General features: G+C 52.7%; 1 protein-coding gene across 1 annotated transcript in view; it reads right to left on the reverse strand.

The window, feature by feature from the left end:
- Positions 1–468: 468 nt before the first annotated feature.
- The window catches only part of ARHGAP35 (Rho GTPase activating protein 35), a 142,400-nt gene continuing 121,425 nt past the window's right edge, over positions 469–21,443 (reverse strand). Inside the window, exons 4-7 of the mRNA XM_074306951.1 lie at positions 16,437–16,514; positions 12,964–13,095; positions 8,452–8,557; positions 469–3,942 (exon numbers count right to left, since the gene is read on the reverse strand). Coding sequence (XP_074163052.1) covers positions 3,585–3,942; positions 8,452–8,557; positions 12,964–13,095; positions 16,437–16,514 — 674 coding nt within the window. The 3' untranslated portion in view covers positions 469–3,584. The remainder of the gene's footprint in view (positions 3,943–8,451; positions 8,558–12,963; positions 13,096–16,436; positions 16,515–21,443) is intronic.

Consider the following 21,443-nt stretch of genomic DNA (forward strand, 5'->3'; position numbering starts at 1 on the left):
TTACACCATTCCCATTGAGACAAGTACAATACTTTGTAGCAAATACATGATTTCAAAACAAAACAAAAAACCAGAACTGGAAAGAAAAATGACCTCAGCTGGAGATGTCTGTCGCAGAGCATTTATGACCATGCACGAATTGCTTTTTTAGGTCTGAAAAAAACATGGTGTAAAAAATTTCTTTGGGGGCAGGGAGCAGCAAACATTCCTAACACCACTAACTAAGGGTTGTACTGGGTTACGTCCCTAACGATACAAAGAAATAACCGGGATACTTTTCTTTACATACAGTTCTCCATGTTTGCTGAGACATTGAATCTGGGCACACGGCTGGACTAACACATTTTAATACCATTTAGTATGCTTGTTTTCTTGTGAAAACTCAAAATGTGTTAATTCGACACATAGAAAGATCATTTAACATGTGAAAAATACTAGTACCAGAAAAATAAGTCGGCGGCAGCACTATTCCAAAGGTTCAAACGAGTTTTATTCCCATACAATCTTGAGACAGATTTTTTTTTAAATGTACACAGGGAAGTTTGAAGATCTTTTCTTTACGGAAAACAATAACTTAGGCCGTCTTGACTACATTGAATGGGAAACATCTCTGCTCAATATGAGGGGGGCAAGTGGCGAAAGGGCATGGACCCGGGGAGGCAGTGATCACACCTGGGACCTTTGGGCTACAGGGAGCACGGATGTGACTAAGAGGGGGTGAGGACGAAAAGGATGGTAAGCAGCACCAGAAGGGAAGGCCCTCAATCAGCAGGATGCGCCGTGCCACTTCCTCCCGCCTGCATCCTTCTCACATGATTCAAACAAAAGGCAAGCTTTTCGGACATGATTTTAAAGAGTATTCTGGAATTGCGTTTGGGGGAGGGCCCATCTCTACGTTTTCTCCTGTTTAAAGAACATAAGAGCAAGGAAAGCTGGCAGATGCTGAGCAATCTTGTCCCCCCGCCCTAGAACCCTCATGGGCCGGTCAGGTGCCTGGGCTCAGTGCCTCCAAGCCTCTCTCAGCTCTCGAACCCGCGTTCCCCCAGATTGAAATTGTCTCCATCTTGGCCTCCAGGAATTCTGGGAGTTCCAGGGACAGGCAGCAGGGGTCTGGGGGACCAAACCCCAAATCTGAGGGAAGGGAAAAGTGGACAGACCAGTCTAATTCAGAACCACCGTGCCAACATGTGATAAGAGCAAAGGGGCCAATAAGTTGCCCAAGCCCAGCTTCCCCAGGAGGGGGATGTGTATGTGTGTGTGTGTGTGTGTTTGGGGGGGGGGGGTGTCACTGAATCCACTGCTGGACGTCAGGTGCCACACATGCAGGAGTTGAGCAAGCCCTGCAACCTCAGGGGCCTCAGTTTCCCTATTTGTAAAGGAGAGATAGTCTCTAAGGTACTCTCCAGCTCTAATCATCTACAAATCTAGGGAGTGAAAACAAAGGACTGAGTCAGACCGGCGTTCCAGGCCTGGATCTATCAGCAGGAAGTTGGTGGATCATGGGAAAGTCCCTTAAACTCCTCCAAGGCTTTTTATTTCCTTATTTCTAAAATGGGGACAAGGATGCTCGGCGTGGTCTGCCTGGCCGTGGGAAGGGTTAAAGTTTGGGATCATAAAGCACTAAAGGTGGGCCTGGTCGGGACAGCAGGGTCCCAGGAAGCTCGCCTTGATCCCCCAACCCCACGGCTTCCCTGGTGCTAGGGAAACCCCAAGCCCTGGCTTGTCTTTGCACAGTTCTCCAAAGCTACCCCCACGTGCCGGAGCGAATGGATCTCAGTTCAGAGAAGGTTCGGCCCCCGTGCAATCGGATGGGTTCTGTTTGGGTTATTTCGGAATGCTGGGGCCTGGACGTGCAGTCAGAAGGGGGGCCCGGAGCTGGGGGGCGGGGAGGGGAGCTTTCTGAGCTTCCCTTCTCACCCCCAGCTCCTCTCGCTTCAGAGATGTTGGGAACTGGTGTCTCCTTCAAACAAGCGTGGCTCTGCGCAAGAAAGGGCGAGGGGGACGGACGCATGATGACACGATGCGACTTCATCACCCAAGGCCATGGGGAAGCTACATCTGCAGGGTCCTGGGGGGAGGGGAAGGCCCCAGGCATCCAGCACCTCTTCCTGGGGGTGTCTCCCACCCCGCTACGCTTGCCCCAAAGCTCAGCGAGGAGCCGGCCCCTCACGGAGGCCTTAGGCCAAAGGTGCCAGAGCAGCGGATGAAGGCACAGAGAGAACACAGACTGGAGACAGCAGGCCCCTCCTCCCACCCACCCGAGAAGAGTGATGGGGTGGGGGAGGGGCCAAAGCTGCGACCCCCCCCCCCAAGTACCCCAAGACAAAGCTCCCAATGTCAACAACGCCCCGCCCATCTGACACGTCCGTTTTCTTGAGGAATAAGGCTACAGGACTCGAGGAAATGCTTCTTGCGAGCACCGTGTGCCACGGGTGGGCAGTTACTGCAGCAGCTGACTCCCCCAGCCCACCCTGCCCGCCCCGCGCCACAGATCCTGGCTTCCTAAAGTGCAAAGACAACATGCGGCCCTGGCAGCTGCCTGGCCCCCGCCTGCGCCTTGATGCTGCTGGGGAAGGGGGGGTGCAGGAGGCCGCTGGGGGGGGCCCCAGGGACTTCTTATACAGGGCTGGCATGCTCGGGGCGCCCCGAGAGGAGGCTGGGGTGCTATGTGACATCCCGAGCCCTGGGCTTCCACAATGGGCCGGCACCAGGCCATTAGTGTTAAAGGCGGCACTAGGAGCCGCAAACAGAGGGGCTGGTACCTGGATGCTACCCAGGAAAGGGGTGGGAGCCCCCCGGCCGCATGAGGCCAGAGTAGCCCATTTCCACTGTAGTGTTTGGGGGTCCCCTCCCCCGTCTCCCATGCACACATGGCATCGGAGGAGCCACGGCCCACGTTCCCGAGGGAGGTGCGAGTCCGGCCCAGGCCCGACAGGGCTGCTCAGCGCCGAGGTTCCAGCGAGGCGCCGGCGCCGTGGGCCTGAGACAGAGCACCCGTGGTCTCCGTGCCCCTGGGAGCTGCGGAACCCAAAGTCGAGGTCTCTCTGTGTTTTTTCCCTGGTGTTTTTAAAAATTCGTTTCCAGTGTTCTTTGTTCGGAAGGCGGGTCGCTGCCACGGACTAGGACCCGGTGAAGTCAGAAAGATCCGCGTGGCCGTTTCTCTGCCCTTTGTCCGGACCGGCCGAGCTCTTGCCTTCGAAGCCCGGCGTTCCGGCAAGACCACACTTCCTTACAGTGGGAGAAAGAACGTGGGGTTGGGGAGGAAAAAAGGGAGAAAGGAATTGCTCTCCAGGGTTTCGGGCTTGGCCCAGGGACAAGCCCAGAGAGCTCTGTACAAGCTGTCAGGCCGAGCGGCCCGCAGACAGCCCATCGGCACCGACTACCGCCAGGGGTCCCTCTGAGCCAAAGTCAGCGTGGTGTCAAAGGTCAGTCCGGCCCCTGCCCACACGCTGCCCTCCCGGCTGAGGTCGGCAAGATGGGGAGAGGGGAGAAGTTGCCCCATCCTCCCTGGAGGCCGGGCCTCGGTTCTCTTCGACGCCCAAGGCTCCTCCAGCCCGGATCGATGTCCCCCTGCAGCCGGCTCTCTACAGGGTGTGCTCCGCCTGAAGCTGGGGCGGGAGGGGGGGCTGCAGGGGGGACTGAGGCGTGGGAGGAGGCGACTGGGGGGGGGAAGGCTGACTCATGACGGGGGTGGAGGTGAGGAAGGGGAGGGCGGGAGCCACCGAGGAGGGGGAGCTGGGCGTGGCCCCGGCAGGCTCGCCGATGGGTCGATTGTAGAAAAAGAAGGGGCACTGCTGGATGAAGAGTTCAATGATTGTCTGATAGGTCCGTGTGGCCGTGAGGGCGTCCATGGTGCTAAAGTCCGGTCTCATCAAGGTGGGCCAGAAGCAGATGGACAAGTTCTCACTTGTCATGAGATTCACCTTGTTGTTGTGACTGACCCTGCAAAGGACACAAAGCCGTGGTCAGTACTCCTGGCGGAGAACAAAGCGCGACACTCTGTAGGAGGGAGAAACGAGCCCTTCCGTTATCATCCCCAAGGAAGCACAAACCCGCCCTAGGGGTCGGAGGCACCTGACCTTGGGGGAAGGACACCCACGCCATGTTTGCCCACCTGCCTCCTCCATGCGAGGGGCTCTGCAGCCACTAGGGCTGGACTCGACTCCCAGGGGAACAGCCGAGGGCGATCACAGGAGCTTCAGGGGACACAGAGGTCTGCTCCAACACGAACCCCTCGGATGAGGAGCCCGAAGGCCCAAGCAGTGCCCAGAGCCACAGCGAGCCTCTTCTACGTGGCAGGGCTCGCAGCGCTGCTAACAGCACGGTCTGGAGCTAGCAAAGATGGGCTCACCCCTCGGTTCCGCTGTGACAGGGCACCCTCTGAAGAGCAGTGTAAGTGGGGGTGCCGCCGCACGGCAGCCACTGACAGCTGCTGGAGAAGCCTCTCCTTCTGAGATGGTAGGGCAGGAAGGAGGGGGCGGACCAGAAGCCCCCTGGGAAAACCCCTAGCCCAGGGCGCCCAGGGCCAGGATTCGGCTTCTAACTCTTTGAGATGTCCTGTGTGACCTCGGGCCACAGGCCTCCTCTGTCATATAAGGGGAGGCCGGGGTCCATGACAAGGTCCCAGGTTTGAGGCTTTCCAGGTAAATCTTGGGCTCTAAAATTCACTTTTAGTAGAGAATTCTCTTTCCCCTTCTTCCCTACAATCTTTCTTCCTGCCTTTCTTTTTTGCTGAGGCAATTGGGGCTAAGTAACTCGCCCAGGGTCACACAGTCAGGATGTGTTAAGTGACTGAGACCACATTTGAACTCAGGTCCTCCTGACTTCAGGGCTGGTGCTCTATCCACTGCCCCACCCGGCTCTCCTCCTACAACCTTTTTTAAAACTTAGGCAAGCTGAGGGACAAGTCCATGGCCTCCCTGAGGCTGCCGGTGACTGCCCCTGCAGGCTTCCACACAAAGGGGGCAGGAGAAATGGGTTGCAAAGGCAGGGGTCTTGAGGTACAGGGCAAGGCAGACAGCGGTCATGGCCGGAGAAACCCAAGGCATTCCTTTGGAATTCTCCAAGCAGGCGCCGCGTAAGCTACCGGCAAGGATGACCGAGAATGGAGGATACTGATTCCAGCAAGTATGAAGAACAGGCAAAATACTGGGGTGATCTGCACAGGATGTGCACTAGTCGCCTTTTGTTATCGCTAGTGGAAGGGTGGTCTGAGGCATGATGAAGAGAGCAGCTGAAAATGTGCTTTTCCTCTCCCTGCTTCTCTGACAGAATGAAACCTTCCTTTTAAAAGTAAGAATAGGAGCTTACATGTGAAAAAAGGCGGCAGGGGAAGGGGGGATTTGAAGGAGGAAGGAAAATTCTAATGGGTGCAGAGGAAGAGGACAAGAAGGGCCACTGAAAACCTGGAGCTACAGCAAAGCAAAAGGTCAGGGAGCTGGGCCCCCTAGGGAGGGGGCAGCCGCTCAGCCTGCCAAGAACCACCATGTGGCTCTACAGGGGCTGTGACGGGAGAAACAGGAAAATGGGGAATGGCGGTGGCCAAGGTGGTAGTTCTTCTGATAATAGCAAGAGAGCATGCTGGTCTCCTGGGGAAGGCTGAGAACACAAAAGTGTCAAGCGGGACGGGTACGGGAAATACTTTTGGTAATTCACATAGGTGGGAAGACCTGATTTCAAATCCTTCCTTAGACACTTACTAGCTAGACGACTCTGGGCAAAGTCTCTTATGCTGTCTGCCTCAGTTTCTTCAGCTATAAAGTGGGGATAATAGTAGTATCTACCTCCCAGAGTGGTCGTAAGGATCAAACGACATGATTACTTGTACACAGGAGACACTTAATAAATTCATGTTCCCTTTCCCCTTTTTCAGAGTGCACCAAGAAAGCACTATAAAGAATGGAAATCCTGGACAACAGACCAGAAACCCTATGTGGTATTTTCAACCGACTGCTACGGGTTGAAGGCAAGGGCTGAAGAAAAGGGCAGATTCAGAGCAGGAAAATTCATTGTGAGAGCATTTATACAGTGCTTCAATATTTGCAAAGAATTCTACAAATAGGAGTAGCCCCAAGATATGATGGTTGGGATCCTCCTATTTTTTACAGAGAAGGAAACTGAGGTAGACTGAGGTGAAATGGCTTGTCCAGGAATTAAGTGTCTGCGGTGGGGCTGGAGTCTGGGTTATCTCGAATCCAGGTCCAGGGCCTTGTCTACTTTCCCTTAGAAACAAAGAACTCTTAGAAAGTCAGAATCTCAAAAAGAAGCTGTGGAGGCAGACCAGTAAAGGAAGCGAGGAGGCCCATAAGCTCAGATGTCTGTGCACAAGACCAATGGGAGGCCCTAAAGCAGAGGAGGCTTGTTATTGTAGCCTAAGTGGGATCAGACCCACAAAGGCCCAGTAAGGGGACTGAACATCCAAGGTGGGCAGAGGGCAGGCACAGGAGCATGGACGAGAACCAGTGCTGCAGCAACAGAAGAATCTCCGTGTCAGGAGAGGATGTGGATTCCCTGGGCAACCCAGAGGAGCAGTGTGCCCGGCCTGGGGGGGGGTGCATATGCTCTGGCTTTCTGCCTTGCCCTGGGGTATCCGATCCTTCAGGAGGATTTTAAACCCAATTCTCATGAAGGAGGATGAAGTAAAATGGTGGCAGGGGACAAGTGACCAGTGAGTGATGGGAAAAGAGATAAAAGCTGGTCAAGACCAAGCCGCAGCCCATGGGTTTAGAGAAGAGATTTCAAAGGAGTAAGAGAAAGGCCAGGGAGACCCCATGATCCAAAATGCGAGTGAAGTCTTGCCACAAGACTGCAAAGGCAGTGAGACGATTCTAAAGGCCCCGGGAGGCCCTAGATGGCAGCCACTGTGTGGCTTTCCTTCACTGTGTGGGGGCTTTGGCCTGAGCAGCCTTTGGGCTGTCGGGGTCTGAGCTCGCTGGGGTCATCTTGGTTCTGTGAGCCCCAAGAGTGGGGGACAAAGGCTATCTCAACAATGCTCTGGGTGACTGAAGAGGATTCAAGCTCAGACAAGGGCTGTGGCAGTCAGCTGAAGGCAGCTTTGGGCGCACAGGCCACGCCAGGCCAACCTCATGGGTCAGGGAGAACCTCTCCTGGGAGCCGTAGGGACAAGGTGTCAGGAAGTGTGGGCCTGGCTGGGCTAGAGGACCTGTGGAGGGTTCTGGGGTCCTGCTTGGCTCCTCTCACTGACTGAGATGAAAGCACCAAGGCTGCAGTTACACAAAGCCAGGAAGGACAGGTCAGGATCTCCAAGCCCCTCGGTAGCTACACCAGCAGCCAAATCGAGGAGGATGAAATCTAGCAGCTATGAATGTGAATTCCTTTACTTGGATTAAAAAAAATCCACTTTCTTGCAAGAGTAAGCCAGTGGCATAAACCATGGCTTGAGAGGTGTTTGAAACGATCGGGAGGTCTGCACCAGCTCAGAGGTCACCACCAGTGGCCAGGTCCCTGGCTACCTGAGGCATCAAGTGTTTAGGCCAGGGGCCGTGCCCGTGCGCTGGCCTGTGCCCTGCAAGACGCCATTTTTGGAGAAGCAGGTTCAGTCCTTTGGTGGTTTAAGGAAGGACACTGATCAGCTGCTGAATATCCGGAGATCGGCCAAGAGAATGCAGAAGGGATGCCTTATGAGGAATGGCCGGAAAAAACTTTGCACATCTGGCCTGGAAAAGAGAAACCTCCAGACTGGGGTCTACTCCAAAGGAACCGAAGGCTGGTCCCTGGAAGAGAATGCAGACTCGTCCTGCTGGGGCCTAGAGAATGGTGACTGAGCTTTGGGGAGAAGCTGCTCCCACTGACCATAGGACTCAGAAAGCCCGGAGGCAGCCACCCTGTTCCTATTCTGGAAGCTCCTCCACAACCTCCAGGAAAGGGGACTCCACACACCGCTGAGGTCGCTCCATCCTCTCTGTGGACAGAGAGAATTCTGACCCCTCGGGATGGCAGGCCAGCATCCCCATCCATCCGAAGAGGCCAGTTGGGCCTGACCAAGAGCGAACCCATTCTGAATCACAGAGGGATTCTCTAACTGATCGCAGACACGGGCAAATCTCTCAACTTTGAGGCAAAGTGAGCTCTTGACCACTGAGACACAGCACACTTTCACCCCCAGCCTGGGACTAAAATTCTGATACACCAAACTTCCCAGGAGCCAGCCAGTAGCATCCCACAGACAGTGCACCCGGGGTGGGTCCTGGGCCCAACACCCGTTCTCTATGACCAAGGAGAGGCAGTCTAGCTTTTCATTTCAGTTTTCTCTTCCAACGAATCTGGAAAATAACATTTCTAAAACCTACTTCACAGGGGTACGTAAGGGAAGCATTTGGGGAAGCAGAAAACCCCTCCACTCCAAGAGCGTCAGTGGTCTATCAATCAGTCAAGAACCACAGGAAACACTCCGAGTGGGGAAGAGCCAGATGATGAGCCCCACCCACGTACTTGTTCAGGTGAGAGATGACATATTTGAAGACTTCATGGTTCTCCTTCGGGAATTTCTTTAGCACCTCCTTCAGAGCGTGTAACTTCTGCTCCCGGTCGTTGATTTCTGCCAAAGTAAAAGGAACCAAGGTGGTGAAAGCATATCGATGGCAGAGGCCCCCCGGGGCAGCTACCAGAAGTGAGGGCGCAGCTTTGCCGGACCTCCTGGGAAGCTGGGCAGAGGCCAGTGTTTGCTCTCGGACGGGCAGGCGGAGGCTCCCCCAGTGCCACCCACTCATCACGGGATGGAGCCACGGGGCCACTTTGTGTTGGGATCCCCGCCTGGGTCTGACAGCACTGAAAGCAGCGCTGTGGGCTGGGGCTCTCTGGCCACGGCTGCACAATAATGAACGATTCAGGAGCTCTCCCTACTAGAAAGAAAGCCATTCTTCCCTCATCACGTTGCCCAGGGAGACGTGCATCCCCAGGCAGAGAGCACGTTGTCTTTCTGCCCAGATAAGGAAATTCTCGTTCACACGAGAATAATCTCCCCAGAAAGAACATACAAGATTGGGGATCCTGGATGACTTTGAGAAACATGGAACAAATACAAAGCTCCCTGGTAGTGTGGTTGATAACTACAAAGGAATTCCAATGGAGCACATTAAAAAGTCTGACCCCTTTTATTCACTCTCCTGGAGGACGGCTCCAAGGATAAAACTGCAGAATGAAAGCTAGAAAGAGGCTGAGAAAGGATGGTCGGGCGGGCTCATTTGGACGGCTCTGGCACTTCGGACCATTTGGTATTTTATCCTTGACAACTAGCTTCTATTCTCTAGCCTTAGAGTTCAGCTTTTTTGGATAATTTGAATATTTTAAATAACAGAAGAAAAGCTAACTAAACATTATGGTGTGTTAACAGGCATTTAGGTGGGAGCCAGAACACCAGGGTTCCCATCTCCATTCTGCCAATGGATTGCTTTGCAGCTTTAGGCAAGGCCCGTCTCCTCTTTGGGGCTGAATTTTAGGTGGACTAGCTCTCACATGCCATGGACAATCCATTTTTCTAAGTCCCTTTGAGTTCTGTCTCTGATTTGCAAGGTTCCCCCCTCACTCAGATCCAGCTCTGACATTCTATAATTCTCTCCTATATTAACCCTTTATGTTTGTCTAAACACTGATCACGTAAGGTCCTTTCCATCTCTGGTGCCAATCTGAAGTCACCTTTTCAGTTCTAAAAAGTTGCCTTTATTTCCTCACTCAGCAATGTGTATAGAAAGCATGCTGGGTTACTGACACAAACATTTTATGTTCCCTAAACCCAGCTTGAAATCCAGCTGGAATAGCTACTCCTCTGGACACTGGACGGGATGTACATGGGAAGGGAAAAGAGAGAAAGGACGACTAAAGAGAGAAGGGATTTTAGATCCATGATCTTGTTTGTAAGGAACAGAAAAGAGTCAAGAGCTGCCTGGATACACCGATTAAAGACGAGAAGAAACTCGGAAACTGGAAAAGACGCAAGAAACGGCCTGCCTCAGCCCACTTGTGGACCCTTTGTACACCCGTCTGATGAGCTAAAACCTCTAGGGAAGAGGACCCTAACTCCCCTGACCATCAGATCCCCACTTTCCTGCCCCACCCTAGCAGCCCTGCTCTGGACCCTAGAAGCAGACTGCTCCTAAGTGCTGTGTTCAGATAGATAGCCTTTCTGAGCCCCGATTTTCTTTGTGAGGAACATGAAGAGGAGACATCACTGTCTGAAGATGGGTTCAAGCTATTCACTCAAGGACGAGTGGTCAGATCAACATTTCTTAGGTGCTTATTCTCTGTCAGGCATGAGGCTCAGGGAGGAGAATCCCAGGCAGGAAATGCTGAGTCAAGTAGTGATCTAGGAAATGTGTTCGGGGTGAGAGAATTATGGGCAATGAGTGAGCCCCACTAATTCCATTTTAGGAGTCCAATCTAAAACCAGCTCAATTCCCCTTCTGTTCAATTATATGGGTCAATCCTATTTCTGTGAGAAAACTATTCAACTGTATGAACTGGGAGAAAATCTGCTTTCGCTAGGAAGCCCGGCCTGCTGCTTAGAGGCGCCTAAGGACCCCGGCTATGCTGAAGGCAACCCGGTCAGACCAAGAGGGATGCACAGCTCATGCAACGTATAGACCTCATCTAAAAACTGGTTCTGCGCTCGACAGCTGTTGTTTCTATGTTCCTTTGATTATTTGCAGACACTTGGGGGGGAGTGGGACACCTCGTTTTCTGAATTCAGAGAACTGTACTTGTGCTGTCCCTCTCTCAACTTGCAAAGTTCCTCATCTAGAACTCAGAAGACCTAATCTTACATCCTGGTTGTTTTCTTTTAATTAATTGTTCTTATTTGATTCGTTGTTTTTAATGAAGAAAAGTTTGTCTTCCCCGTGTTCGGGATCCACCTTTTAAGCTGAGGAAGGAGTCCGATGCTGACATGGAGCACTGTATCAAAATGCTCGGAAGCTCAAATCTCTGCTTCTAGTCATTTCATCTTTCACCCGCCAGAGGAGCTAAGTCCGTGTTGAGTGTGAGGGTCGGAAAGGGCCCTGGGAAGGCAAGGCCGGGCTCCCGAGTCTGAGCTCAGCTCCCGTGGCACCGTGCACACGTGTCACGCAGCTCTATGTTGCTGCCTCAGATTCGGAGTTACCTGAAGGCAGGAGTGGCACTTTTGCCCTTCCTGGCGTCCCTAGCACTTAGTCGGGCACTTACTAAGAGCTCCATCAATGTTTCTGACTTGACATCTGAGCAGGATGTAGCAAAACTGACTTCTGAAAGATACTCAGGTGGAAAAATAAAGAAAGCAAGCCTTACACTGAGTGACTCAATACCTGCCTCTCTCTCAATGAGGAAGAGACAAGAGGACATGATGCAAAGAACCCAGGCCAGGATGTCTGAGCAATGGGTCCAAATCCTGGCCTCTAAAATTGCCGGCTGTGGCAACCCTCCACCAGGGGCCATCTTCTCTTCTGAAAAGGGAAGCCAATGCCCTGCCCACAAAGGGCATTCTGAAGACCGCAGCCGGCCCGGCAAACCCAGGATTCACGGTTTTTTCTGTGACCTTGCCTTTTAAATGGTTTGAGTTTAATAGAGGAGAAAGTTGTTTGGGAAAGGGTGAGGGCTGAGGGAGCAGAGATTCCTTACTGACTACCAGGGACCCCTCCAGCCCCAAGCTCAGCGCAGGCCTATTGGAAGCCAACCCGGCTGCGTTTGGGGGCTCCCAGAAGGGACGGCTCCTCCAGCTGCGAGCTAGCTCTTGCCCCCATCTCATGGCATCTTTGGTGAGCCCTGGACATCAGCTGTCCAAGCGTCCCTGTTAATTCCCTGACCCTTTAACCTCACTGATGTGCTTAGACTTCATTGAGCCCCCGAAGCTCCCGTGGCCCCGGGCAGCCCCTCTCCCTCTGTGGGCCTCACTTTAGTTATCTGCACCACAAGGTTTAGGCTGGAAGAGGCCCAAGATGCTCTTTTCTGCCTGACTCTAACCAAACCGCCCCAGGCAGGGATGGCTCCTCCCTCAACATCCAAGGAAGGGGCTTTTGGGAAGGGACAAAGTAAAGGGAGCCCTAGGCAGTCTTGGTCACCTGGGCCCTGTGGGGGCGAGGTCTGCTGGTTCTGCCCAGCACGCCAGCCTGGCTTTCTCTTTGGGTATCATTTAGTGGCTCGATGTTGTGGTGGGCCGAGGACTGTGGTCAAGCCACCCAACCTGTGCTGCCTCTTGGGCGAGGGCTCTCCCCTAGGTCACACTAAAATCGATGGCTCCACATCGATTCACACTGTGACCTTGGAGAGGACTGAGCGCCAGGGAGGCCTGGCCTTGAGAAGCCCACCGGAATGAGTCTTAGCCACGCCAGGGGCCACCTGAGTAAGTCGCCATCTTTCCTGGTGAGCGGCTCCGTTACCTGCCCATTGAGGGAGGGAAGCCTGACAGTCTGTGTGGAGAGCCCGCCTTCCGTCATCCCAAGCTGCCTCTGGGTTGGGAGCCACGAAAATGGGGGAGGGAGAGCTGAAGTAGGGGGCAGGCTCAGCTAATGACAAACTGCTGCAGGATATGGGGAAGAACTTCCCAGAAGGCAACAACTCAAAGTCCGAAGGATGGAGACTACGAGACCCACCAGAGGTGCGCCAAACCTAGCCCTCACCCCACAAAGAATGGCGGGCAGTGTCACCCTGGTCTGACTGCAGCTCCACGAGGGCATCCCTGACTGGCCAGAAGACAGCAGGCCTGAAGCACCAGTCCTGGGAAGGGAAGGCGTCCCCTCTCGAAGGCTCCACGACAGGGGACTGAGGCTGTGCCAGGATCAGGGCAGCAAGCTGAGTGTTTGGGAAATGGACTGAGTGAAGTGGGAGACGCAAAGGGAAGAGGAAGACTCTTCTAGGAGGGGACAAGATGCCAGGGTATAGAAGCACTGCCCTTTAGGGCCCCCTCTGGCCTTGGAGTGGCTCCTGGGCGACCCACAGCCAGCTCCCCCCTCCCCCCAGGTCTGCCTCTGCACTCACTGTGGGCTTCCACCAGGTCGTTCTGCATGCTGTAGGGCACCAGGGGGTCCGGCAGCTCGGAAAAGAAGCTCTTCATGGCACCTGCCACAGTGTTCACGGTGAAGTCCTTCTCAGCCAGATCCAGGTTGTGGTCTGTAAAGAAACAAGAGATATGCAAATAGCAAGCTTATACCAGGCTGCTGGGACGAAGGAAAAGGGCACTGCGTGCCAGGTGTGAGACAGTCTGAGCCCACCGAGGAGGGTGACTGTTGCGTGCAGAGCCGGAGGACAGCAAAGGAAGCAGCCTGTGCCAGGCTAGCCCCTGGGGCAGCCTGCAGTCTTGGACCCATGCGGTCTGTCCAGAGCACCACCTCTCCCCGGACCCGTGGTCCACCTTCCTCGGCACCACCAGTCCTGGTGGCCCAGATGCCCAGGGAGGAACCCCTGTGCCCATGTCACCCGACCGGGGTTTCTGCTGCTTTGTGTTCAAGACCCAGAATGCAGAGTTTCCGGCCCCCAAGTCCTGGGCACCAGCAAGGGGGCCTGCACCGGGAACCTGCCCCTCAGAGAGACTTTGACCTGCTGGGAAGCAGCAGACGTCTCCATCTTTGCCACCCAAGGTGAGGTCCCCAAGTGCGGGCACTTGCCACGTGCTTCAAGCCGAAACAGTTGGGGAGACAGGGAAAGGCGTCAGGTGGAAGATGCTGCTTAAGTTGAGAATTCAAGGAAGAGACTCCAGGAGGCAGAGGAGGGGAGGTGGGAGCGGGCTCCCGGCAGAGAAGGAAGAGAGTGTGGAGGGGGGACAGAGAGGGGCCGGCCTTCCGGCTGGCAGGACCATGGAGCTGGGCGAAGACTCAGACCTGTGGCTTCTGGCGCCAAGGCCCCAAGGGCTTTTCCCATCCCACCTGTGCCCCAGCTCATCCCTTGGTCACTCTGAGGGGGCGCCTTCCATCCGACTTGGGTCATCGGCTCAGGACTCAGAGAAAAATCAATTAATTGGTGTGAAAAAAAGAACCAAGCTCAGAGTCCACTTCTTACACACAGGTCCTAAGTTATTCCATTTCTGTGACAAATGCAAGGCTTTTTGGGAGGGCAGGGGGCTGTGGAAGGGACAAGCAGCCATGTGATTTGTCTCAACATCAGCTCTCACCAGGAGGAGAGCCTCCTTTCCCAGCCAGCTCACAAGGCCCCCCATCCTGTCGGTGCCTTCAGACTACACAGGGTCCCTGGGGGGCAGAAGAGACCTTGCAACCGAGAGAGTCCACGTGCTTCAGAAATGAGGAAGTAGGCCCAGCGAAGGACGGGAGGAGGGGGGAGGTGAGGAGTGTGTCTGGACCCAGTCAGGGGAGGCGAGGATGAACAGGAGGCCCGAGGAGGAGCTCCTTGTATTCACTCAGCCCAGCGCTCCAGGGGGGCTCAAGCAAGGCAGCTAAGCCCACACAGGATGCTTTGGACAGGAGAGGATGACATGAGCCAATGGGGGGAGGAGAGAGGGGAGGGGGAGAGAGTAGAGAGAGGGAGACACACACACATACTCAGGGTGACATGAGATGGGCAGAAGGGGGCAGTGTGTGGCCGTGGGGCCCTCTGGCTGTCCTGCCCTCCGGCCTGCCCTCCTGCTGTAAGACACGGCTCGACCAGCGAACTCTGCACAAAGGCCTTCCCGTGTCTCCCCCACGACTCGGCACATCCGTGCACATCTTTCCCCCTTGTTCCATCTACACTCCCGTGCTGTGTTTTCAGCCCGTTCCCACGAAAGCTCCTCACAAGCAGGGATTGTCCCCCTGCCTGCATTTGGCACCCCTGGAGCCTGGCACCGTGCTGGCAGCCGGCCAGTCAGCCGACAACAAACCTTTATTAAACACGATGCGCCAGACACCGGACTAAACGGTGGGGATACAAGAAGGGCAAACGAGCCAACCCATGAGCAGCAGTAGCCACTTTCTACCTTCAGGCAGTTCTTGCTTTATTGGGGGGGCACTTATGGAAGCTGGTGTTGGGGGGGGGTTGCTCTGGCTCCATGTGTGTGGGGGGGTGATCAATGGCCTCTTGCAGAAGATGGAATTTAAGCCTTGAAAGAAGGCAGGAACAGGAACATGGGGGCCCGGCCTATGAAAAGTCTCCAAGTCGGGAGCTGGCTGTCACAAGGGAGAAGGAATGAGAGGGTCAATGGGCAAGATGGAGAACAAGGAGGCCGAAGGTAGGAGGGATCAGCAGGTGAAAGGCTTTGCAGGCCAAAAAAGAGGACAGCGCAGAGTAGGGGGAGAGCATCTGACCTAAGCTTTAGTAAAGTGACTTTGGTGGCGGAATGGCAGAGGGACTTAAGGCTGGTGACCCGCCAGCAGCTGCTGCAGTCCAGTCCTGCAGGGGAGAAGGGAGGCCAACTGGGGAGTCAGAGGCAAGAAGAGATTAGCTAAGTGAGGCTGGGGGACCGGAAGGAGGGAATGGGGGCGCTGGGGGAGCCTGGGTAATGCTAGGCTGAAGCTCAGGAGAGAGACTGGTCGGCATGTTTAAGCTCCGAGAATCACCCACGTAGACAAGACAGCTGAACCCACACAGCTGATGGGATCGCCCTGCGAGATGGCAGAGAGAAGAGGAGCCCTCGGGAGAGAGCCGCTGGGAACACCTACAATGGGTGGGTACGACCTGAATAAAGATCCAGTCAAAGAGTCGCAAGGACAGGAAGAAAGCCAGCACAGAGCAGTGTCTCCCAAACCTAGAAAGATGAGAATATCTGTGCAGGAGGGGAGAGTGACCAGCAGAGTCCAAAGCTTCAGGGAGCTCAGGAAGAATCCCTGCTAACTTTAGAGCCGAACTGCCAAGGGTTTGGAATCAAGAGAGAGAAGGAATTGGGAGTCGCGGGGCAAATGTCTCTGGGCATGCATGGTGCTGAGGGCCCCCTAATGGGGGCACCCTCCACAAGGCCAGGCCCTGCCAGAGGCTCCAAGGCCTGGAGACTGGAGCAAGGGGCTCCTTGTTTCGGCTGTCTTAGAAGGAGCTTCCCCGAGCAGCACGGCTAAGATGGACTCTATGCTTCTGATGGTCTTGGTCTTGTTCATTTCATCAAACTGACCATGACTAAAATTTCTGGACACCCCAGAGACCCCAAACCTCAGAAGCCCCGGGTCCTCCATTAGATTTCAGCCCGACCACTTGAGATTTCCAAGGTTCACCCAGTAAACTCATCGTGTTCACTGCCGTCAGACAGGCTTGCCTGCACCTGTGGGTCTGAGCCAGTCCTCAAGGATGTGGACAACATGAACTCAGGTCACGAGTACGCTCTCGGTGCCCATCATCATCACCGCCTCCTTGGCCCTGGAGTTCTAGAGCACCCCACTCGGCCCAGGGGAGGACTTCACCATTTTCTGCAGGAGGGTCTGGCCGGAGAGGGCTGCCAGGCTTAGGCAGCCCCTCCCATAGAAGTTTTGGTTACCAGGTTCCAGTTCCTGCAAGTCTACTTTTAGTTTATATTGCTTTGAATTCACAAACCTTACCTTGATCAAACTGCCTCTGAAGGCTCTCCATCTCAGATTTATTTCCGCTCACTCTGTAGATGCCTTCGGTACTCAACCCTGAGGGGAGAAAGTCAATCGATTACTTTGGCATTCCAGCAGCTCGGGGAGAGATGCGTGAGGAGCTGGCAGGTCAGGGGCATCACTCGGCCCCCGTTAGGCCGTTCTGCCCATGGCTGATCACCAGCTTCTGCTCAATGTCCTCCTCTAAACTAGAGCTAACTGTCGCACTAACTACTATGTTGAAGGGGTGCAAGCTCCTGTAGAGATTTAAAGCAACTTGCTTGAGACACAAGGAAAACCAAAGGTAGAAATCCAAATTCACACCATCTCCGTTGGGTTCCTGCTTGGATAGCTCCATCAACTTTGTCCTTGGAGAGGCTGATGAGCCCACTCCCACCCCCCTTCCCCCTTTGAGCTGCTAATGCACATGACCATCTGATGTTACGACCACTGCCCAGAGAAAAGCTCAGCTGCTGCTGGGAGTCTCAGACCCTGGAGTCGATCTCCAGTCTCCGAGAGACAAGTGTCACCACTTTAAATCACAACAAAGCCTGCATTAGGCAAGATAAAAGCCAGGAGCTGGCTGGCTCTGGTGCACTGTGCCCCCTCCCCCATTCTGATGGCAGGTGGGATCCCAAGCACAGACCACTTGTAGACCACAGCAGAAGTCATCAATTTCTTGGCTTAAAAGCTTTTAATTGCTCATGGGACAGGCCTAGCTTCAGAGACTGGTTTCACCCCAGAGAAAACAAGGGTTAATGGACCAGCCCTTGAGAGGACAGCACACAGCCTCCAGCCCTGACTCTAAAGGAGGTGGCTTGCACTGAGAACCTTGGATTCAACGCTGTCGGACAGCCCTCCCGGGTCTGGGGTCCTCACCACATGACGAACAAAACTCCTCCCTCTACGGTCTGGCCACATCCTCCCGTCTCCCCCAAGCCGAGCTTCTCCAGAAATGGTCTGAGGGTAACCCAGAGGTTTTAATGAATGACATACACGGTTTTCATTAGCTCTTTTCACACCGATCCCCCCAACTCACGTATGGTTCCCAGCCTCCATGCCTAGAATCTAGTTCCTTTTTCATCCCCGCTTCTGCCCATCTCAATTAATTTTTATGTATTTAAAAACTTACCAATCTGTGTGCATGTTGTGCTTCATGGCCATAGCGCCGTCCCTGAATGTAAACCCTTGAAGGGCAATTGGCCTGGGCTACTGGCGACTACTGTCGGCCGGGTCTGGCCTTTTTGGTGCTCAGAGCTTCCCTCCCAAATGAAGTCCAAAGAGAAAACACCTCAGGGATGCAAACCCCAGAAAACAATGGAACTCAAGACCTCAGAACCAGGGTGCTTTCCCTTAGGGTCTAGAACAGGGCATCTCTGAAGGCAGAGGTTGCGCTGGCACATGGGCCAATGATCGCACGGAGCTGTAGACGAGTATTATTCCTATACCCAGCTCTGAGACGCTTGGCTCCAAGATCCCAGGACTGAGCCTACCGACATAAGGATGTTTAGAATCTGCCACAGATTCACTGGCTATTTTCCAATTTTTTTTCATTGTGAGCTACTTCCTCCTTCCAATCCTGCTCCTTTATGGTAATTACGGCTGAAAAAGGGCCCGTCTGGTGACAATCATGCCCGACCACGGACGCAGCTCATCCCTGGGCTCCCAAACCAGAGGCTGTTCCTGCTTAGCACTAGTACCTGCCAGAGCTACAACCTGTGGGATGGCCCACAGCTGCCCCATGAGGAACCACTGGAGGCCAGCTGCGGAGTTACCTTCTACAATAGGAAAAGCTATATTTTCCAAGTCGATTGCTGGTACTGACTGAAATGTTAAGGATGGCTCCATTACAAATCATAAAAAGACAAAAGATAGTCAAGGAGCACCCATAATCAATAACTTTGTGGTCTAGATACAATGGAGAGCAACTCCCTCATTTTCAATTCATTTTAACAAACAGGCAAGAAATAGTCACCATGTCCAAGGTCCCAAAGACAGATGATAGGGACTCTATTCTACTTCCCAGAAGCTTGCAACCTAATGGAGAAGGGGGGAGGGGAGGAAAACAAGCATTCAAGTAGCCATGATATATGGAGAAAAGGGATACATTAAAGGCTGAGGTCCAGGAGCATCCCCTGTGAAAAATGAGACATCTGGGGAGGGGGGAGGGGGAGAGAAGGGTCAGGGAGGGCCATACTGGAAGAGTACCACCAGGAGGAGGAATGTCACTAAATGGATCTCGGTGCGGCTTGTCTACTCTGGGCATGAGGGCAAGATGGCAAGAAGAGCGGGGTTCCAAAAGAGCCAGAGTCAAAAGGCCTGACTTCAAATTCTAGCCCTACCATTAACTGCAGTTATGTGCTCCTCCAGGACTCAGTTTCCTTAGCAGTCAAATGAAAGATTTGGAATGCTAGATCTTTCTAGCTCTAAAACTGTTTTCTGGCACCTCCCTTCCCTCAGGGCAGAGACAGTAAGGATGATTGGGGAGAGTCTGCTGAGGAATACTTCCTGCCCCATAAGACATAGCTGGTGTGAGGGTCAGTTTTATTCACATCCTTTTTTTTCCTTTCAATGAAATCTTTTATGAGGGATGGCTTGTGGATGGATGGATGGAGGGCAAGGGATGTAGATGGACATTAAGAACATGGATGAAGAATAGTAAGGAGAAGGATGACACCTAATAAGCTTTTCCTAGATGCCCCTCTGCTTGGCACTCCAAGGCTGCTTCCAGTCACCAGCTCCCAAAACTTCTGAATGCCAACTCCCTTCGCCCTGAACTACACTACATCAGTCCAACTCAGTGGCCCACAGCCACGATGGCACATCACAAGAGGCATTCTGGACAATCCCCTTCACGTCCCTCAGTTTTTAAGGCTGAGCCAGGAGTTTCTCAGATGCTTCTGGCAAGCATTAGTCAATCAGTCTCTGGACAACAAGGACATCGAATGAAGGAAAATCCAGGACTTCTCTGCAATTTTAAAAAATAAACACCCCTCATTATAGCTAAGAACAAACTGGAAATTAGCTGTCAAGAAATTATACAAAGTGCAGTCCTGCCACCAGTTCTGTGGCTGACACTGACACATGAGAATCTCAGTCCCACTTTCCAGCACTGATGAATCAGCCACAAAATATTTCCTTCAACCTGAAGTTTTGTTTATTTTATGAAATCTTGCTGCCATTTAAGATGGCAACTCAGACCATCTTGCCTAACACCTAAGCATAATTTAGGGAAAGGTATCATTTGCTTGGCCCACACTATTGTTACAACCACTAATTACATGCCAATTATAAAAACAAAAACCTTCCTGCGGAAGGCCAAACTTAACAGTGCTGACAAGATGAGGGCCCAGTGATAACCCAGATAACCCGGAGAAGACAAGCAGCCCGAGGGAAGCATGAGCCATTCATTCCACACAGTCCAGTGTCAGAGACAGATGATGGAAGACAGATAAGGGGGGTTGGATCAGAGGGGAGCAGCAGAAGCTCAACACTCTGTGGGATGGGGAGACTCTGGGCAAAAGTCCTTTCTCCTCTCTGAGATTCAATTTATTCACCTGTTTTACTACAGAAACAAAAAATAAACTGCCTGTCAGGGATCTCGGGAATAAAGTATGACTGCCATGCAAGCAATATGCAATGTTAGAGCAAGATACAAAGGTCATACAGACCAAACAATTCATTTTTTTTCAGATAGAGAGACTGTGAAGTGGAAAGAGGAATGGGGACCAAAGGCCCTGGGTTCAAATCTCAGCTCCATTCCTCCCAGAACAACCCTGAGCAAGGCATTTAAGCGGAGATGGTTGGACTCGTCAGAAGTGACACATGCTCCACACAGTCCAAATCCGTAAAAAAGAATTAAACACAAATGTGACAATGGGGTGACCCTCCAGAATCCTTCCGTGTGATCCCGCCGTATGCTTCCACGGCCCTGTCTCTCCACAGCCTTGGACTACAAGCCCTCCAACTCTTCATCTGTAACCCTAAGCTTGCTTGTGGGCAGCCACAAAGCGAACAAGGAGTCAAGAGAGAGCTTGTGTTTTCTGACTCCAAATTTACTGCTCCTCCCACCAATTTCCAAGTTTATTTCTTGTTAAGCAATTAGAAGGCAGCTGAGTAAGATGCCTAGCATTGAAGTAGATTCTAAAACTGTGTTCTTGTGCTTTCCTCCCCTCACTGCAGAGATGGTAAGGATGGTCGTGGATCATCTCATATACTGTAACACAGAATTGGTGTCTTGGCTCAAGTTCTTTTTTTCTTCTTTCCAATTAAATCTTTGCTACCACGGACGGCTTGATGGATTAGAAATTAAGCTCATCTACAAATGATAGCAGCAAAAAGATTTAAAAAGCAGAATTAATGCATTTCAAGGCTATTTCCCATTCCAGATACTGTCTTTTAAAACTTTTGATTTCAAACTCCCTTTGCCATCCCTGCTCCCCACCCTCTGTCATTCTGACTGGTGAACATTTCAACTCATCTTGACCTATTTTGAGTCTACCAAATCATTTCATGACCATTTCCAGGTCAGAGTGGCCACTGATTTTCCTAAGCCTCTCCTCTTCCCATCTATAGATGAGGGTGATGGGGCTGAGGGGACACGTGAAAGAAATGCAGAGAAATCAACAGAATTTGGGAAATGATTAGACGGAAAGGTTGAAGGGGAGCTTGGGGGGAGGGGAGAATGGTATTACCATCCATAGAAATGGGATATTTGGAAGGAGGTACAGGGAAGGGATTTTTTTGGAGGAAGGATGATGAGTTCAATTTTGTAAATGTTCCAAGTTAACATCAAATAGAGACCCTATTTGGTAAAAAAGCCCACAGCCTCTCACCCCCACTTCTCCAGTTTTCCATACTTTTTGATCTATCAAAAGAACACAGAAAGAAATGACTTCGAGGAATTATCAATTCTAAGTGTTTTTTTGGGGAGGGAACCTGATAATACTTTTAAATGTACGAGTCCAATCACAACTTGAAGATCTC

This window comes from Sminthopsis crassicaudata, chromosome 3 (assembly GCF_048593235.1).
Source record: "Sminthopsis crassicaudata isolate SCR6 chromosome 3, ASM4859323v1, whole genome shotgun sequence".
Classification (NCBI taxonomy): domain Eukaryota; kingdom Metazoa; phylum Chordata; class Mammalia; order Dasyuromorphia; family Dasyuridae; genus Sminthopsis; species Sminthopsis crassicaudata.